This window comes from Dipodomys spectabilis, unplaced genomic scaffold (genome assembly GCF_019054845.1).
Source record: "Dipodomys spectabilis isolate Male_0828 unplaced genomic scaffold, ASM1905484v1 ptg000106l, whole genome shotgun sequence".
Classification (NCBI taxonomy): domain Eukaryota; kingdom Metazoa; phylum Chordata; class Mammalia; order Rodentia; family Heteromyidae; genus Dipodomys; species Dipodomys spectabilis.
Window position 1 is genome coordinate 164,142 of NW_024870783.1, and position 20,106 is coordinate 184,247.

General features: G+C 39.4%; 1 gene segment (V, D, J or C); it reads left to right on the forward strand.

Annotated features, from left to right (window-relative positions):
• Nucleotides 1–1,558: 1,558 nt before the first annotated feature.
• Nucleotides 1,559–19,801, forward strand: LOC122114170. The segment is given in 3 exon segments: nucleotides 1,559–1,639; nucleotides 2,029–2,115; nucleotides 19,485–19,801. Coding segments are annotated over 3 exon segments (453 nt in total).
• Nucleotides 19,802–20,106: the final 305 nt, after the last annotated feature.

Below are 20,106 nucleotides of genomic sequence, written 5' to 3' on the forward strand. Positions count from 1 at the left end.
AGCCTGGTATTTGTGGGTCTTTTCTCCAAACACAAAAGAATGTTTTTTAATTTAATTTAATTTTATTTGTGAACATACTGTACAGAGGGGTTAAAATTACATGGGTAGGATAATGCATACATTTCTTGCCAAACATTGCAGTCTCCTCCTTTGGTTTACCCTTCACATCCCTTCCCAGCCTCCCACTACCCCCCAATCCCAATCCTTCTCCTTTCCCCCCTTACGCTCGCCCCCCCCCCCCCCCCCCCGCCCCCCCGCCGCACCGACGTTGTAAAGCTCGTTTTGGACATGACAACTTGTACTTCTCATTATTGCAACAGGTCCACCTGTATCCTTAACTGGTTTTTCCCCATCTCCTCCACAAGTTATAATGACATCAAATATAGTGAAAGCAGGGGTTATACTGTGGGGGAGGGACTACAAAGCAACAAAGAGATAATCTTATAAATGCGTTAGAAACACATGCATGAAAGAAAAAAACATTAAAATACATATCTGAGGGTTCATTTTCCTGACATCACATTATCTGACCTTTTCCGCTTGACTCATACATATACTAGATATTGCAAATAAGGGAAACCATGGGACCTATGTTTCTTTGGGCCTGGCTTACTTCACTTAATATAATTTTTTCCAAGTTTTCTATTTCCTAACAAATGGAGCAATGTCATTCTTTCTGATGGAAGCATAGAATTCCATTGTGTATATATACCACATTTTCTTGATCCATTCATCTACTGAGGGGCATCTGGGTTGGTTCCATATCTAAGCTATGGTAAATAATGCTGCAATAAATATTGTTGTGCTGGTAGCTTTAGTGTGGTCTTGTTTGTAAACATTTGGGTAAATGCGCAAAAGTGGGATTGCTGGGTCATAGGGGAGTTCTATGTGGAGTCTTTTGAGGAACCTCCATACTGCTTTCCAAAGTGGTTGAACAAGTTTACATTCCCACCAACAATGAAGTAAGGTTCCTTTCTGTCCACATCCCCTCCAGCATCTGTTGTTGTTAGAGTTCTTGATTTTTGCCGTTCTAACTGGGGTGACTTGATATCTCAATGTTGTTTTGATTTGCATTTCTTTTATGGCTAGGGATGTTGAACATTTCTTCATGTGTCTATTGGCCATCCTTCTTTCTTCTTCAGAGAAGTTTCTCTTTAAGACTTTCGCCTACTTATTTATTGGGCAGTTGTTTCTTTGAGGATTTGTTGTTGGGGGTTTAATTTTTTGAGTTCCAAGTATATTTTAGATATGAGACCCTTGTCCGTTGTAGGGCTAGTAAAGATCCTCTCCCAATCCATGGGCTTTCTATTGATCTTGCTAGCTATGTCATTTGCCCTGCAGAAGCTCTGCAACTTTATTCAATCCCATTTGTCCAACCTTTCTTTGATTTGTTGCAAACACAAAAGAAATTTAAGTCACTTTCTTCACCAGAGAGATGCCCTTGCCCTCTGCTTTGTTCTTCTCACATTGCTGCACCCACCTGCTGATTTGCATAGTGCTCCCCAAGGAGGACTTTCCAGCCCTAGTTTGACATAAAGGCTCATCTTGACCTTGACTTCACTGATCAAATCTCCTGGATTCCCAGCTAAAATGAGGCTCTGTTCTTGGGTTTGGGGCCTTCTAATGCTCTGGATGACTGGTAAAGGCAGAGGGAGATGAGGATGGAAAAGGGGGTTGAGGGTGAGCCCTCAGGGCCACTGCTTCTTGTTTGTATTCCGTTCATGGGTTAGATGCACAGAACTTGTCCTCTAGAATGGGGCAGGTGAAGTTAATTATATGAGAGGTATGAACATTCTAGATGGAACCCGGTCCTGAGCTTTGTTGACAACTATGACAAGTGTGTAGAGGGTAGAATACATGAGATCTAGAACCTCATTTTTGCTTTTTAATATTTGTATATATTTTGAAATATTGAATGGTTTTAGGATAGAAGGAAAAACCATGAAAAGGATTGGGAATTAATATATAACCACAGAAAAAATTATATACCAGATATAAGATTGTACTTTTCATTTATTTTAATTTCAGGGTCCAGTGGCGATATTGTAATGACTCAGACTCCACTCTCCTTGGCTGTCACCCTGGGAGAGAAGGTCTCCCTCTCCTGCAGGTCTAGTGAGAGCCTCATAGATAATGATGGAGATAGTGCCCTATCTTTGTACTTGCAGAAGCCTGGCCAGTCTCCAAAATTGCTGATCTATGGGGCTTCCATCCTAGCATCTGGGGTCCCAGGCAGATTCAGTGGCAGTGGGTCAGACACAGATTTCACACTGCAAATCAGCAGGGTTGAGGCTGAAGATATTGGGGGTTAATAATGCATGCAAGGTATAGATACTCCTCCCACAGTGATACAGTCCTTAACAAAAACATCTCTGTAGGGCTTGGCCCAGCTGTCCTATTTCAAAGCTTAGCTGGGGAGCAGCATAGCACATTCTCTGAACTGAAGCAGTAACCTGAGTTTGGAGGACTTGACAGAAGATGTCATACCAGAGACCTTGTCCAAGTGGGATCTTGTATTACTTCAGCTTCCAGAGACTCTCAAAACCAGAATTTATAATGTTACTGCAGAAGTCAATTTATCACTTATTCCCAAATGTGAAAGACAAAGACAAAAACATCTACCACCAGCATGCCATTTCTATAGTTTGGAGAGAATTACAGATTCAAATCCCAGGCAGAATGACTCAAGAAGCAGTAGTAGCTAGCAATTGAAGAATGAGTCACAAAGCTAGGCTTAAAATGAGACAGATTTTAAAAAATAGGAATGTTACTGAATATCACCAAATAAACAGAATATGTTTGTTAAATATAAAGCAAATTAATTATATGACTCAGATGTTAAAACCTTGTTGCTTAATCAACTCATGATTCTGAAAGTCCCTTTATTATTTTTTAATTGTGAAAATACTATACATAGGGGTTACAATTACATGAGCAAGGTAATGAGTGCTCTTCTTATCAAGCATTTTTGCCATCTCCTTTGTTTCCTCTTACCATCCCTTCCCTCCCATCTTCACCCCAGACCATAGTTATAAAGTTCATTTTTCGACATAACATCTTGTATATCTCATTGTTGTAATGGGTCCCCCTATTTCCCTATTTAAACAATTTGTTTTTTCTCTTCCCCTTCGCAATTTATACCAATATCTAATAGTGAAAACAGGGGCCTCCTTGGGACAGGCCCATTTTTTTTAAACAAGGTACAAATTGAATTATGACTCTGAATAATGCTTTGTTCCATGGCCGTTTCCTCCAGTCATTCTCTAATGTTGGCTCTTTCTCACCTGACTCTTACAGCTTAGAACAATATGTTCTTCCCTTCCATAAACCTACCATTAGATGGCAAACAACCCTCACAATGAGCAAAGGCTTCCACTGAGACTTGAGTGTGTATTGGATTTTCTCTCAGAAAATGCACAGACCACTCAGACATCCAAAGCAGACCCCTGCTATTTCCCTCAGCACAAGCATCATCTTAGGAAAGGACCATCCTTACCAGTTTCTCTATTACATTTAAGTTCTCCTAATCCCTCTGTCACTGATCTAAAATATCTCAACTTCCACTGGTGGTAAAGAATGAAATAGCCTCATAGCCACAGCTATGCTGGGAGAAGTTTTATACTTACTGATTCTTAAACAGACAGAAAACATTTACAAAATTATCCACTGACTATATCATGAGCTTTACTAGGGAAGCATTTGAATATTTAAAAGAACCACAAACCACACAGAGAGTTGGTTTTAGTGCCAGGGGCAGACAATACTATTGAACAAATGCTACCTCTGCCACTGCTCCCTCTCTGCTCCTGCCAACACCACTCCATGAAGCAAGGCTATGTCAGGTGAGACAGGGCTTATCCATGTGTGTCCTGATTGACCTGGAACTCTCCATATTCCTTTCTGTGTGAGTGATTAGGATTACACATAGGCAGTGTCTGTGGTAGAAACAGTCCTTTCATCTCAAATAGCTTATATTTGTATTTCAGAGGATGTCACTATCTATCAATCTTACAAATTATATCTTAAATAAGAATACTACTTTTAAACATAACTTTGAAGGCATTTTAGGAAAATGAGTAAACACAAAACACTTTGTCATGGTTTACATGAGAGCTAGCCTGTTAGAGATCAGTGACACAGTGAGCCTGAAACCCCTGTGTGCAGATCAGTTTCTTACTCTATGCACAAAACAGATCTTTTCTTTTTAAATAAGATTTTTCTTATTGTGAAAATACTGTGCAGACGGGTTACAATCACATGAGCAAGGGAATCAGTATATTTCTTATCAAACATTGTTGCCTTCTCCTTTTGTTTTTCCCTACCATCCCTGCCTTCCCATTACCACAACTACATTTCCCTTTCCCCTCCCCCACCACATTCCCCAAATTATACCAATATCAAATACAGTGAAAACAGGTGTTATACTGGGGGAGAGGGACATATAAAGCAACAAAAAATTACGTGGTACCTTATAAATACATTAGAAACAATTGTAAGAAAGAAAGAAAACTACTTGTGTTCCTATCTTGGGGTTCATTTCACTTAACATCATGTTATCTGACCTTTTCTTCTTGTCTCAGATATACACTAGTTATTGCAAATAAGGGAAACCATGGGACCTATGTTTCTTTGGGCCTGACTTACTTCAGTTAATATAATTTTACCCAAGTCTTTCCATTTCCTAACAAATGGGGCAATGCCATTCTTGCTGATGGAGGCATCGAATTCCATTGTGTATATATACCACATTTTATCCATCCATTCATCTATTGAGGGACATCTGGGTTGGTTCCCTATCTTATCTATGGTAAATAATGCTGCAATAAACATAGTTGTGCTGGTAGCTTTAGTATGGTATACAGAAGAGATCTTTATGCTTATGATTCCTACCTGAGGCTCAGGGACTAACAGACTTATTACATAAATTGAGAAATGGTTGATCTCCAACCTCTTATCCACTCTTCTTTCCTCCTGAAACACAGCCATTCCTAACATGTCTTTGTCTCAAACCCAGGTGGGGGGTGACTTTGTGTGTACTAGAAGTGGATGTTTATCAATAGACAGGTCCACCTTCAAAGTTCTTCCCATTAAATGCAGGTCAATAGAAAGGCATGAGTTTTATAATTTCATCATAGCCTGGTTTGGCTTCAGAAGTCTGATATTTCAGGCCACAGAAACATCATCACCAGGGTAGAATGGTGAATCTCTCAAATGCAGATCCACATGCAGTCCATTTAGTGAAGGGTGCTGAAGAGAACTCTGACTTTGGCAGGGACTTTCCCTGTGTGTGAGCTTCTGACTTTGAGGAGCAGTGTTATTTTGTGTACCTGCAGCAGCTGCTTGGACTCACAATGATGAGAGGTTGATTCACTGTCATGTAAATGTCCTGCTAGTGGCTTCCCAGATGTGACATCCTGCACTAGGATGGACAGTGTCCCCACATGCTGGTCCTGATGTGGGAGCCTTCCTCACTGTGCTCTGCCTTCACTGTCTGTGGCAGTTTTTCCTTCCTTCCCATGCTAAGGATGTCTTCTCCATTCCTTGTGGCTTCATTGCCTTGCTCACCCTTTACTGTGTTTTCTTTCATCAAATCTGAACCTGGGGGCTTGGAACGTGGCTCAGTGGTAAAGCACTTTCCTTGCATGCATGAGTCCCTAGGTTCGATTCCTCAGCACTTCACAAGCAGAAAAAAAATGCCAGAAATGGTGCTGTGGCTCAAGTGGTAGAGCGCTAGCCTTGAACTGAAGAGCTGAGGGACAGCACCCAGGCCCAGAGTTCAGGCCCGAAATCGGACCCCCCCCTCAAGAAATCTGAACCTGCTGTGACCTCAAGTTTTAGCCCAGGTACTAAAAATGTTATTTAGGAACTGGAAGAGATGATATTGTGAGAACATGAAGGTTTATGAAGCAGAGGAGATTGAAGTAGATGTGAGTTATTGGTTTAGGGAACATCTTATCTTTGAGGGGGGTCGTTTGGGGCTATTGATAGGAGACAGTAATGTTACCTGAGAGATTTGGAGACTGCTAGCTCAGAAATTCATGAAGAGCACCAAGTTACATATATAGCCATATCTTTTAAATCTTTCCAACCCTGCTGCTTTTCATGTGCCCTGAGCACAGACCACTGCCCTGAGGACTTCTTCAGAGGCTGCTCACACCCTATGCAGGAGAAGGTTCCAGTCAGCAAACAGCTTGGACATGAAGGCCCCTGCTCAGCTCCTGGGGCTCCTGCTGCTCTGGCTCCCAGGTAAGGAAGAACAATGAGGAGGATTACTCATCTCATGTTAACAGAGCAGCTTGAGGCTTGGTGGAAGTACTTGGATGATATCATTAGTTAAGTGACTAATTGTTTTAATGTTTACAATGTCAGGTGCCCATTGTGATGTCCAGTTGACTCAGTCATCATCCTTGCCTGCATCTCTGGGAGAGAGTCCACATCACTTGCAAAGCCAGTCAGGTCATTAGCAATTATTTACATTCTTACCAGCAGAGAGCAAGGAAAGCGCCAAAGCTCCTGATACATTTTGCACCTACTTTGCAATCTGGGGTCCCATGGAGGTTCAATGGAAGTGGATCTGGCACAGAGTTCACTCTCAGCATCAGCAGCCTGCAGCCTCAAGATTTTGCCACATACTATTGTCAGCAGGGTAATTATTTACCTACCCCTGTGACACCAGTCACAGGGTGAGAGGCTGGGCTGCACCAGATGCTTATCCTGGTGTTTCCAACTACTGACAGAACATCTCAGATGCAGCCCCCTTTGTAAGGTCACTGGAAAGCATTGGTAGATACGTTCTGGAGTCAATTGCATACCTTAACTGTCTGTCCTCCTGCTCATCCCAAGCAGCACACACCTGACACTGCCTCTTCTGTGACTTTCAAAGAATACTGCTCTGTACTCATGTATGGTCCAGTCTGTACTAAAATTTTGCAGTCAGTCAATAACAAAGCCATTCTAGATATGTCAGAGCAGGTTTTTAAATGCAAAAAAAAACCTTTTGAAAAACATTTTAAAAACAATTTTTTGAAGAAAAATAGTCGTTAAAATTTATTTGAAATCAATTTTGTATTGCCATGGGACAATTTTATTTGAGGTACAATATCATGTTTGGGGATGCTAAATAATTAAATAAACACGTGAGTTTAGTAATTTAAACATTTATCTATTTCTTGTCATGGAATTTTTTTCAGCAAATGTATTTTTAAATACTCATTCCAACTCTCATATTAAAACATCCAACATTTTAATCTAGTTCTCAGAAAATTAATTCATTTTGATACTGAGTAACATATTAATGTTTTACACTGCCATTGTCTAAACCATAGAAAGTAGAGTTGAAAAATATGTATTTAAATAACTTCAGGAAATATCAAGAAAAAATTAACTAATACTTTGTATCATGTTTTGGAAGGTTTGAACATGTTTTTTTTTTCTGGAGCTTGATCTTGGAGGTGTTATTCAGAGAGCCGATATCAAAAGCACCCTTGGCTTCTGGCCTAGTTAAAATAAATGCAAACTGAAGAATGGAAAGAAATATATGTGAATAAATAAAATGCATTAAGACACTTGTGGAGTCATACACTAGGTACAGTTACAGAGTGACCCATATTATATCTATATTTATCAGAGTAATCAGAAGTGACTTCCATATATCCTACAGACATACTGAGAGTCGTAAGTTCACATTTAGTAATTAACATGCATTCTTACACATGGAAATGTATATGGAAGGGAGGAGTTGCATTGGGAAGGATGGTTCAGAATGATGAAAGAGTGATAGGTAATGATGAATTTTCATAACCATGAATGTTTATGGACATCATTTTGTAAAACTAGTGATGGAGGGGCAACATGACCTGGTGCCAGCCAGATCGATGAATAAACATACCCCTTACCTGAAAAAAACAAATACAATGTAAGACAAAAGATTTGTATGGAGGGGGCTGGGAAGGTGGCTCAGTGGTAGAGCACTTGCCTTGCATGCCTGAGGCCCTGGGTTCGATTCCTCAGCACCACATAAGCCAAAAGAAAAAAGCTGGAAGTGGCGTTGTGGCTCAAGTGGTAGAGCGCTAGCCTTGAGCTGAAGAGCTGACGGACAGCGCCCAAGCCCAGAGTTCAGGCCCCACTACCGGACCCAAAAAAAAAAAAAGAGAGATTTGTATGGAGTTCTTTTGTCCACACTCTCACCTTTGTCCAAGTCCCTTCGATAGGATTGAGTCCCTTCCCCCTTCCAATCCTATATGTGATTAGAAGAAGCCTCATCTCATTCAGAATCTAAGTAAGAAAGCAGAGAGGGAGAGGAGTGCTGGGAAATGTATTTCCTGAAGAGACTATGCTGATGGGAGCCCACAGCTGATGACCCCGAGAAGTCACCCCCTAACTCTCAGAATATATCCAGGAGGGCCTTGTCCAAGACCAGGTACACACATGCCTCTTCCTATTAGCACCCTGTAACCATAGTAAGAGTTTCAGTAAGTCTCAGTTCATAGAAAATGAGATATTATCATGAAATATGTAAGGGACCATTCTCAAATAGAAATATTTCTTGTCAAAAAGGAATCAAACACAACTAAACATGTAGTATTATTTTCTTTCCTACTCAGAAAGTGTCCAGAATTCAGGATCATCAATAGCATCCCTGAGAGCATGTTACAAATAAAATATTACAAAACCACTTCACACCTGAGTATGAATCTGCCTTTCAGCAAGTTAACAAGTAATCTCTATAAGGTTTGAGAAGTTGTATTTAGAAGAAGAAGAGTATCACAGGTAGAGAGCTGCTTTTTACTCCTCAATTAGCCTATTAAGAGCACTTCTATTTAAACCAAATTTCTCTGTCTCTCACACACACCTGTGCGCACATACACATAAACATGACACACGTGAGTCAGTCCTTCCCTATAACAAAGAAACTGGCCTAAACCCTGAGTAAAGAAGTTTGTTTAGCATACAGTTTTAGATGCAGAAAGTCCCCGATGCTGAATCTTCATCTGTCTGTACTCTGGTGAGGCCTGTCTTGCATTTGGTACAAGATGTTGTGTTAATAAAGAGAGAACCAGTTGTAATTTGTGGTGACCAAGCATATGGTTGTCTTCCTTTGATAGCAGGTGACTATTATGAGAACTGCCTCACTGCATGAGAGTATCTTTAACCCTCTGGTGAGCAGTGGTATAACCTCCAATCCCATAATATAATCACTTCTCACAAGTCACCTCTTCCATTGGCCAGGTTCATCCATTGGGGTATCAGTACAAACATCCTGCATGTCCTCTTCCTTCCTTCAGGTGAAGTAGAGACTGAAATCTCTGAGACAAATAAACAGAGACTGGAGACATTCAGAGATTTTATATTAATTTAAGATAATCAAAATTATATATATACATATATATCATTTTAAATAGTTACACAAAGTGTTCTCAACTAAGTATGTCAATTGATAAGAACACTATATTTTGATCCTCTCACCCTTCCGTTACTCTCCAGATGAAACTTTAAGAAATCCTTTGATTAATTTGCTGAAAAATACATTGTGGAAGAATGATAGGATATTTAGTGAATTTAAGAAACTGTTACAATGTAGGGGCTGGGAAGGTGACTCAGTGGTAGAGCGCTTACCTTGAATGCATGAGGCCTTGGGTTCGATTCCTCAGCACCACATAAGCAAAAAGAAAAAAGCCGGAAGTGGTGCTGTGGCTCAAGTGTTAGAGCACTAGCCTTGAGCTGAAGAGCTGAGGGACAGCGCCCAGGCGCAGAGTTCAGGCCCCAAGACTGGACCCCCCCCCAAAAAAAAAACTTACACTGTAATTCTATGCTTCCATCAGAAAGAATGACATTGCCCTATTTGTTAGGAAATGGAAAGACTCAGAAAAATAGTATATTAAAATATAAAATTAAATAAAATAAAATATATAATATAATATATAATTAGATAAAATATAAAATAAAATTAAAATATTATATTAAAATATTATAAAGTGTAATAAGCCAGGCACAAAGAAATATAGTTCCCATGGTTTCCCTTATTTGCAATAACTAGTATATATCTGAGACAAGCAGAAAAGTTCAGATAAGATGATGTTAAGTGAAATGAACCCCAAGATAAAAGTACAAAAGTGTTTTTTTTCTTTCTTGTTATTGTTTCTAATGTATTTATAATGTACCTGGTGATTTTTTTGTTTCTTTGTATGTCCTTCCCCCACGGTATAACCCTTGGTTTCACTATATTTGATGTTGGCATAATTTGCAGAGGGGAAGGGAAAAACAAATTGTTTAAGTAAGGATACAGGTGGACCCATTGCATCAATGAGATGTACAGGATGCTATGTTAAAAAAGGAACTTTACAATTTGGCGGGGTGGGTGGGGTAGGTGAGGGGGAGTGTAGTTGTGGAGATGGGAAGGAAGGGATGGTAGGGGAAAAACAAAGGAGGAGGCAACAATGCTTGATAAGAAATGTACTCATTAGCTTGCTCATGTGATTGTAATCCCTCTGTACAGTATTTTCACAATTAAAACTTATTAAAAATTACATTGAATTCATACTTTCAATTGCAATAATTTCTACCATTAGGTTAAAAGACCATTAGGGTCCTTACTGCCTGTAAGAGAAAATTTTGTTATGCTTGTCAATTCTATACCCTTCATGTTAATATGATTATCCTGGAAAATAGAGGTGCTAACCTTTGTAGCTAGCATCCCTAAAAGATAACTTGGTAACTATGGTATGCCTCTTCATCTAGCTCAACTCTGTGCTTTTACTGGTCAACTATTTTGAGAATCAGTTCCAGATATTATCAGTGGAGTCCTTCTGTCCATGCTACAGGCATCATGGATTTTATTTTTTATCACCAGTATTTTGATTGGAAGGGGTGTGGGGGGGGAACTCCCAGTCTATTAAAAATGTAGTCAGTTTTGGCTCACCCCAACAACACACACAAATTTGTGAACACACTCATACCTACTGCATATCAATCTGTATTTTTAAGAAGTTAACAAGGATCCATACAAGGTTTTAGAAACTAGGCTTTAGGAGAAGTCGATTTCTGCTAAGGAGATCTTTAAATGGCAAAATTATTTAAACACAGACAAATATTTATCAATTATATGATCTCAGGCCTGAGAATAATAATGATATTTAGAAATTTGAGGATATATCAAGATTAAATATTATTGAAAATATTGCCTACAATCCCCAGAAATGGGAGAAGTAGATTTAAGTTGAGGTTTTACTGGCCAATTTTTATCAAGAAGCTATCTCAAGAGAAATCTAGGCATTGGGGTAATCTCCTATAGTCATGGTTACCAAGGCAGTACAGATAGGTGGAACATGGCCTTGTCTGTATCTTCTAAACAAAACTAAAATGCAAAAGTTTAGGAGTAGTGCTCATTTTAGAGGACTTGCTTAGTTACCTCAAAGCAGTGTTGAATGTTCAGAATACAAACACTTCAAAAATGTGTTTCCTTGTTGGATATTTTATGACCGGAATTTCTCTATGTACATTGACTTCTAGATGTTGGTCATGATCTCTATAATACTCTGCCTCTTTAGTCACTGAGGAAGATCAAACAAAATCCAATTTAGAGGCAAACTGAGTGATCTGCAGCACAACAGTTAAAGGAGCTCCAGCAGGATCATCACCAATTAAAAGCTGATATATATAACTGTTAGCAGTGGTTTACCAGTGGTTCATTGCATACTATTTTTGTTAAAAACCAATTGCATAACTATGGATATTTAAAAAACAATGGGGAAAAGGAAAAATAAAAAGTCTGCAAAATATAAGAATATGTAGAATATATTGTAATTCACATATGGAAACATGTAAGGAGCAGTTAGCAGTCACTTTATCCAGATTATTTATAACATATAATGTAATATACAATAATATATAGCAATGTATAAGTAGAGAAATAAAAATGATATTTGAATAGGTAGTACAGATTTAACAAATGTGATTCATTCACAGTTAACAAATAGGCATACTTATACATATATTGGTATGTGTTTATATGGGTCATCTATAAAACGTGTGCCTAGATTTATATATTTATTGTGTGCATATATAATCTATATGTACATATAGATGTGTACATATGTACATATAAATGTCCAAATGTAGCTGATAAACATGCAGCTACAATGTACACACCGAGAAATTATCACATTTCCAATGAAACATAGTTTATCCTTTGAAGAGACTGTCTTAAAGAAAGACATGTAAGAACACATAGCATGTAGACTTTTGAGGAAACCATGTATATATGGCTCAGTAGTCTTCTTTCTATACTCACTATATTCTTTGAAAGGTTTAAGGAAACAGAAAAAATTCTGATGATCTTTAATGATGGCCTCTAGGTTGGATATACTTCTGGACCTGGCTGTGAGAGATTCTCTAGAGAGAATTGACTAAGAGAGAAGCCCCACCCTATTATACACAGCCCCTTCCAAAGGACTGAGTTCTCATCAAACCAAAGGGGAAGGAAGATGTAGCCACCACGTATAAGATTTCCTCTGTTTCTTGGGTGCCATGTTGTGAGCTTCACCAAACTCTGCCCACATGGTAGACTAGACTTTATGATCTAAGAGTTGCAATCAAGTACTCTGCCCTTTATATTGCTTTTACTGAGGTCTTAGCCACAACAAGGGAAATCTAAGTAACACAGCTTCATAACTTTGGCCCTAGCTTACTTTCTAACCAATGATGGAAGATGAATTAGGCACCAGAAGCATTTGGGGGTCCCCAGCACTCAATTGAGAGAAATGGCTACTATTTGTTGTGGTAATAATATGTTGAGGTAGCTACTTTTAAGTCAGAGTTTCAATGTGGGAATGTATGTATTAGTGAAGCAAAGTCATTAAACATGAATCAGTCCATAAACTCATGAATTGGATTTATCCTCAGGAGTGTGAGATGTGGATGTAAACAGCACAAGAGAGCTGCAGGCCAGGAGGTGGATTCTGAGCACTCATGTCTGGGTGCTATAATCTCAGAGCAGGAGGAAAGGGACAGCTCTTCTCTGCAAGACATCACTGAATAGAGAATCCCAGTACCAAAGTTCATCCTACTGGCTCCAACTTCTACTCCATTCTTGAAAAGGTTCCCAGAACTTCTGCCTTAAGATTTCTCAATAGTTTGTAAACAAATCCATATCCTAAGATAAATCATCTTGTGCTGAGCACACTTGACAACTGTGACTAAGAACAGTGACAAATCCACAGGGAGAGCAACAGGCTCCTTTCCTTCCAATTAGAATACTTTCCCAGCAGACAGAGTCCAGAAAGCCAACATTAGCTAACTTGCAAGCCATCAGTACTCAAGCCACATAAGCACAAGGTGAGTCATTGGTTCTCCACACCTGTACCATGTCATAGAACAAGTAGTGATCAACTTTTCTTCACCACTTCAGCCCTCCACATGCAGTCAGTGATTCATATTTAGTAAAATAATACGTTTGGCATGGAGAGATTTGGGGATCTCTGTGCAGCTTAGGCCTCTTGTTTCTCTATCTTCACCTGTGTGGACTTACTAGCTCTTATTCTTCAAGTTATCACTGGCAAACCACTGACACACACACAAACACACATCCACATATACACACTCAGATACAGACAGACAGATACACACACACACACACACACAAATCTACCATCTTATCTGAATTTAATCCATAGAAAAATTAGAAAGGATACATGAAAATATAATTTATAATTCTTCCTGAAAAAGAATCCTGGGGTTCATTTAGCTTAGCATCATCTTAGATGGTCATATGTACATAGTTTTTGAGATTTTCTGCTTTTCAGATAAAATTATCCTAGATGTATACTAATTATTGCACATGAGGGAAACCTGAATCCTAAGATATGGACACAGAGGACTTTCTTTGTTGTTGTTTTTAATGTATTGTGTGATTTTTTTTGTTTCTTTTGTATGTTCTTTCCCCCTGTGGTATAACCAGTGTTTTCAATGTACTGGTTTTGGTACCCTAAATATTGTATGTACATTTGTCTAATTTGGGGAGGAGAAAGGAAATAACAAAACGCTGAAACAAGGACACAGGATGACTCATTGCAACGATAATACACACAAGACTCTATATTGGAAATGAACTTTACAACTTTGGAGGGGGGGAAGGTATGAGGGAGGGAAGGGAGAAAAGGGATAGTGGGAGAACAACAAAGGAGGGAGTAACAATGCTTGACAAGAAATGTACTCATTACCTTACTCATGTAAATGTAACCGTTTGTACAGCATCTTTGCAATAAAGTAAAATTAAAAATTAATAAAAAGTTAAAAAAAGAATCCTGGTGTAAAAGCATGTACTGTTCGAATACTACCACTAGATGGTAGTGAAACCACACAAGACATATAAAAAGAGCTATTTAGGGCTAGGAAGGTGGCTCAGTGGGAGAGCGCTTGCCTTGAATGCATGAGGCCTTGGGTTGGATTCCTCAGCACCACATAAGCAGAAAAAAAAGCCGGAAGTGGCGCAGTGGCTCAAGAGGTAGAGCGCTAGCCTTGAGCTGAAGAGCAGAGGGACAGCGCCCAGGCCCAGAGTTCAGGCCCCATGACTGGAACCCCCCCCCCACCAAAAAAAAAAGCTATCTAGATTAGTAATCTAGGGAAACTAGAGCGAGTGTTTTATCATTAACAAAGAGTCTCCAGGCTTGTGTATTTGACTAGGACCAGGGACACTCAGAAGGAGCTGTCTGCAGGCTGAATTGTGGGGGAAAGTCTTCTGTTTTTGGAATTTAGAGACTGGAAGCTTGGCTTTGCCTCTATTTCCTGCCTTATTCATCAGCAAAGACCATGTTTCAAGGATTGATTCATATCCCCCTGAGATATGTGTCCTTGGAGAAGTCTGTAACAGTGAGTGAGGTGATGTGAGGTCCTGAGACTGTAGCAAGTCCTGTAGTGCTAGTGTCTTGAGGAGATGTGGCACTGGATGGCTCTGTCTCTGTCTCTGTCACAGGCATCAAAGTCCTTGTGAGGACATTACAAGAAAGTGAACAGTCAGGAAGAGAGTCTAAAACAGATGATACTCTAGACTTCCCGGCTTCCAGAACATTGATTCTTAAAACTATTCCATGAATTTATGCACCAGCCCAAGATATCTGTGCTTTCCATGGCAGTGCAGGGAAACTACGTCACCAAACCAGCTCTCCCTGAGCAGGATCAGCCTTAGGAATTCACATGTAGTTTGGACATGTAGCTGCAGACTTGCTTCTCTTCTTGCTGCTGCTTCAACCATGGTGAGGAAGCAGGACTCAGGTTCCATTCTCAGTGAGCTTGAATTCAAGAATGTTGCCTAGCAGTTGAAGGTTTAAGCCTGCTTAGTTTTTGGATCAGAATCAGAAAAGCATCAACTAAATGGGATGCATTACTGGTATTTTTTGTAGACGTACATGTATTTTTTTTCTTCTGTAAGCAAATGAGAAGATCCTTTTTATCCAAACATTCTTTTCTCTATATAGCCCTCAGCACAGACTTTATAATGCCTCTCCTGACTTGTAAATGACATATCTACATACTCGGGGGAGTCAGGGTTGTGCCATTATTTTAGATTCACATAGCATATAGAAGTTTATGTAGGTAAAATAAAGAAGTATATGTATTTATATATTTGTTTGTGCATTTCATTTATTCAGTTTTATTATTATAGTTTTCATAGTACAGATGATTTATCTCCTTGGTTATGCTTATATATTCTTATTTTTGAGGAAATAATTTCATAATTTCTTTTTCCCTATTTAGTATGGTGTTGACAATGGTTTTGCCACATATCTTTTATTGGGCTGAGGTGATATTTTTTTCTATCCCTAGTCACTTGAGAGAATTTTATCAAGCGCTTTTCTCCAATGAATGGCAACATTTAAAGTTATTATCTTTTTATATTTTCTGCTGCTTCTCTGAATCCAACTTGCCAAGAACAATGACCACTATTGAGCCTCTACTACTGCACCACACCTGAGAAGAGCAGACCATCACCTGGTATGCAGTTGAGGACAAATGGCCAGCAGAACTGATCAGCCACTTCACAATGTTCCAATCCTGAGAATGAAACCCTACCATGCCTGGTTGTGTGGCAAGGGACTGTGTTTTGAGAGGTATACATTCAAATCCTGATATTCTACAAGGCTGATGTAGCTATAAGAGGCCAATGCAGGTGGCTCATACCTGAAAACCTACCTACACAGAAGGCTGAGATCTGCTGATCACAGTTCAAAGCCGGCCCAGGAAAGGAAAGTGCAAGAGACTCTTTCCTCCAGTTAGCCAACAAAAGGACAGAAATGGAATTGTGGCTGAGGTGGTTGCTCATCCTTGGTGGGGGGTATGAAAGGATAAGATTTCAGTATTTCTTTTGAGCTATATCATTTATAACTCATCTACAGGATTGAAGTTACAACCTATTGGGAAATTACTTGTGTTAGTCATCTCCCTTTCCATGTGATTGGCTGTAATTTCACTTTGAAACTTTCTTCCAGTAATGGTATCTGAAAGAGTTTGGAAAGGAATAAAAGAAATAATTTACAAATAACATATTTATAAGATAATTTCTTTGTTGCTTTGTATGTCCCTCCCCCAAGGTATAACCCATGATTTCACTGTATTTGATGTTGGTATAATTTGGAGAGGGGAAGGGAAAAAACAATTTGTTTAAATAGGGATACAGATGGACCCATTGTACTAAAGAGATGTACAAGACGTTATGTCGAAAAATGACCTTTACAACTTTGGTGCTTGGGGTGGGTAGTGAGGGCAGGGGTCGAGGGAACAGGAATAGGGGAGATAGGAATTGATGGGAAGAGGAAAGAAAGGAGGAGGCAACAATGCTTGATAAGAAATGTACTCATTAACTTGGTCATGTAATTGTAAACTCTCTGTATGGTATTTTCACAATAAAACACTTATTTAAAAATAATATATAGTACCACATACATGGTATATAAGTGCACATCAGAGGGAAACTAGGAGGAAGACACAGAAACTGAGGGAAATGGGAAAACATACAAGAGTGGGACCTATCAGCTACACTGGACATTGATCAAAATGAACAAAGCAACTCAATGGAAGCAATGGGAGGGAGGGAATGAGCAGGAAAGAGGGAAAAGCTGACACTAAGCAAAAGGAAAGAAATGTATATATCACCCCATGTGGAAGAATAACTGTATTGTCAAAGCTCATAGAATTTACAAACTTTATAAACCATGATAAAGATAATTCACCCCACGAATGTTAGAATGTGTTTGTGACTATAAATATCACTTACTTTGTGACTATAAGTATCACAATCCTGTGAAATTTGAGAAATTTATGTAATCACTTAATCACAATAAAAAACCCTATAATAAATTTTAATAGAAGAAAATTTTTGTGTAACCTATAAGAAAATGTCACAAACAGTGTCCAATAGTAACAGAAATGTATGTTCTTCAGGCTGAGTGGAATATGAATTCCTCTGTAAAACTCTGAACCAACATTCAGTTTCTGAGTAGATCCTGATGAAGCTTAAGAGAAGACTTAATCTTGAGTACTTGTTATATTGAGACATGAAAACAGATCTTGCTGGGTCCTGCTATGAGGTGTGGAGTCCTGGCTGTGGCTGCCCCCATGGAATCCAGGCATGACAAGGAGGGTATAATACAGAGTTAATAACTTTTCTAGGAACAGACTCTGTAGAAAGATTAAAAATAGATGTTGCAATAGTCTGACTACCTAAATGAATGTCACTGGTGTTCTTGTACATACTGTCTTATAGAAGAGAGAGAAGAATATTAAGAATGCTGTTGTTAGTCTGGTGAAGAGTTATGCTGAATAAGCGTCATCCCATATTTACAGATTGTGAAAATGCCTATGTAAAATTTAGTTTTCTGGGGCTGGGAAGTGGCTTCGTGCTAGAGTGCTTGCCTTGCATGCATGAGGCCCTGGGTTTGATTCCGCAGTACCACATAAGCAAAAGAAAAAAAGCCGGAAGTGTTGCTGTGGCTCAAGTGGTAGAGCACTAGCCTTGAGCTGAAGAGCTGAGGGACAGCACCCAGGCCCAGAGATCAGGACCCACGACCGGACACAAAACAAACAAACAAACAAACAAATAAATAAACTTAGTTTTCTCTGACATTTTTCTCTTTCATTTAGAAATGTTATTAGTTTACCCTCTGTAAGGAGGATTTTATCCTCTGGGTTATTTTGTTTTGACACAAGTGATCATAAGGAACTTAATTTATTAGGCCCTCTATGAAGAATCTTATTTTTTTAATCACTTGTAGGGATTGAACTCAGGACCTGGGCACTGATCCTGAGCTCTTTTGCCCAAGGCTAACACTCTACCACTTTCAGCCACAGCACCACTTACAATTTCTGAATGATTAATTGGAGATAAGAGTCACAAGGAGAATTTTCTGCCTGGACTGGCTTTGAACCATGTCCTCAGAACTCAGCCTCCAGAATAGCTAGGATTATAGACGTGAGCCACCAGTGTCTGGCTTATAAAGAATATCTCTAACAGGTGTTGATAACTTGCTAATCTTAAATTAACTTTCCTTCAGTGATATCAGATTAACTGAAGTAGGTATTTGATTTCCTTACCTAATTTAAACCACAGTGATATTGGATAGAAGTCTTGAGAGACAATGGCAAATGAAGTCTCTGTACAGTATTTTCTCTAGAATAACTAGAAGAGAGCCAATCAAATTGACCCTTCACCAAGACTCTCCTGGACACACATTTCAATTGAATTGGGCCTCTAGTGTTTTAAGTAGACAGGGTCAACTCCCTGCAGATCCAGGCATCAGGGGAGAAGGGTCCTTCTACAAACTGCTGGAGCCAGCCTGGTATTTGTGGGTCTTTTCTCCAAACACAGAAGAAATTTAAGTCACTTTCTGCACCAGAGCGATGCCCTTGTCCTCCACTTTGTTCTTCTCACACTGCTGCACCCACCTGCTGATTTGCATAGTGCTCCCCAAGGAGGACTTTCAGGCACTAGTTGGACATAAAGACTCATCTTGACCTTGACTTCACTGATTAAATCTCCTGGATTGCCAGCTAAAATGAGGCTCTGTTCTTGGGCTCTGGGTCTCCTAATGCTATGGATTACTGGTAAGGGCAGAGGGAGAAGATAAAAAAAGGGGGTTGAAGGGGAGCCCTCAGGGCCACTGCTTTTTGTTTGTATTCTGTTCATGGTTTAGATGCACAGAACTTGTCCTCTAGAATGGGGCAGGTGAAGTTAATTATATGAGAGTGATGAACATTCTGGATGGAACCCGGTCCTGAGCTTTGTTGACGACTATGACAACTGTGTAGTTGGTAGTATACATGAGATCTTGAAACTCATTTATGCTTTTTAATATTTGTATATTTTTTGAAATATTGAAAGGTAGGATAGAAGGAAAAACCATGAAACGATTAGGAATAAATATATAACCACAGAAAAAATTATATTACCAATATAACCTTGTGCTTTTCATTTATTTTAATCTCAGGATCCAAAGGCGATATTATAATGACTCAGACTCCACTCTCCCTGGCTGTCACCCTGGGAGAGAAGGTCTCCCTCTCCTGCAGGTCAAGTCAGAGCCTCTTACATAGCGATGGAGATAGTGCTCTATTTTGGTACTTGCAGAAGCCTGGCCAGTCTCCCAAACTCCTAATCTACTGGGCTTCCAACCGAGCTTCTGGGGTCCCAGGCAGATTCAGTGGCAGTGGGTCAGACACAGATTTCACACTGCAAATCAGCAGGGTGGAGGCTGAGGATATTGGGGTTTATTACTGCATGCAAGCTATAGATACTCCTCCCACAGAGATATAGTCCTTAACAAAAACATCTCTGTAGGGCTTGGCCCAGCAGTCCTATTTCAAAGCTTGTCTGGGGAACAGCATAGCCATTCTCTGAACTGAAGCAGTAATCTGAGTTTGGAGGACTTGACAGAAGATGTCATACCAGAGACCTTGTCCAAGTGGGATCTTGGGTTACTTCAGCTTCAAGGGACTCCCAGAACCAGAATTTATAATGTTAATGCAGAAATCAATTTATCACTTATTCCCAAATGTGAAAGACAAAGACAAAAACATCTACCAACATCATGCCATTTCTATAGTTTGAAGAGAATTACA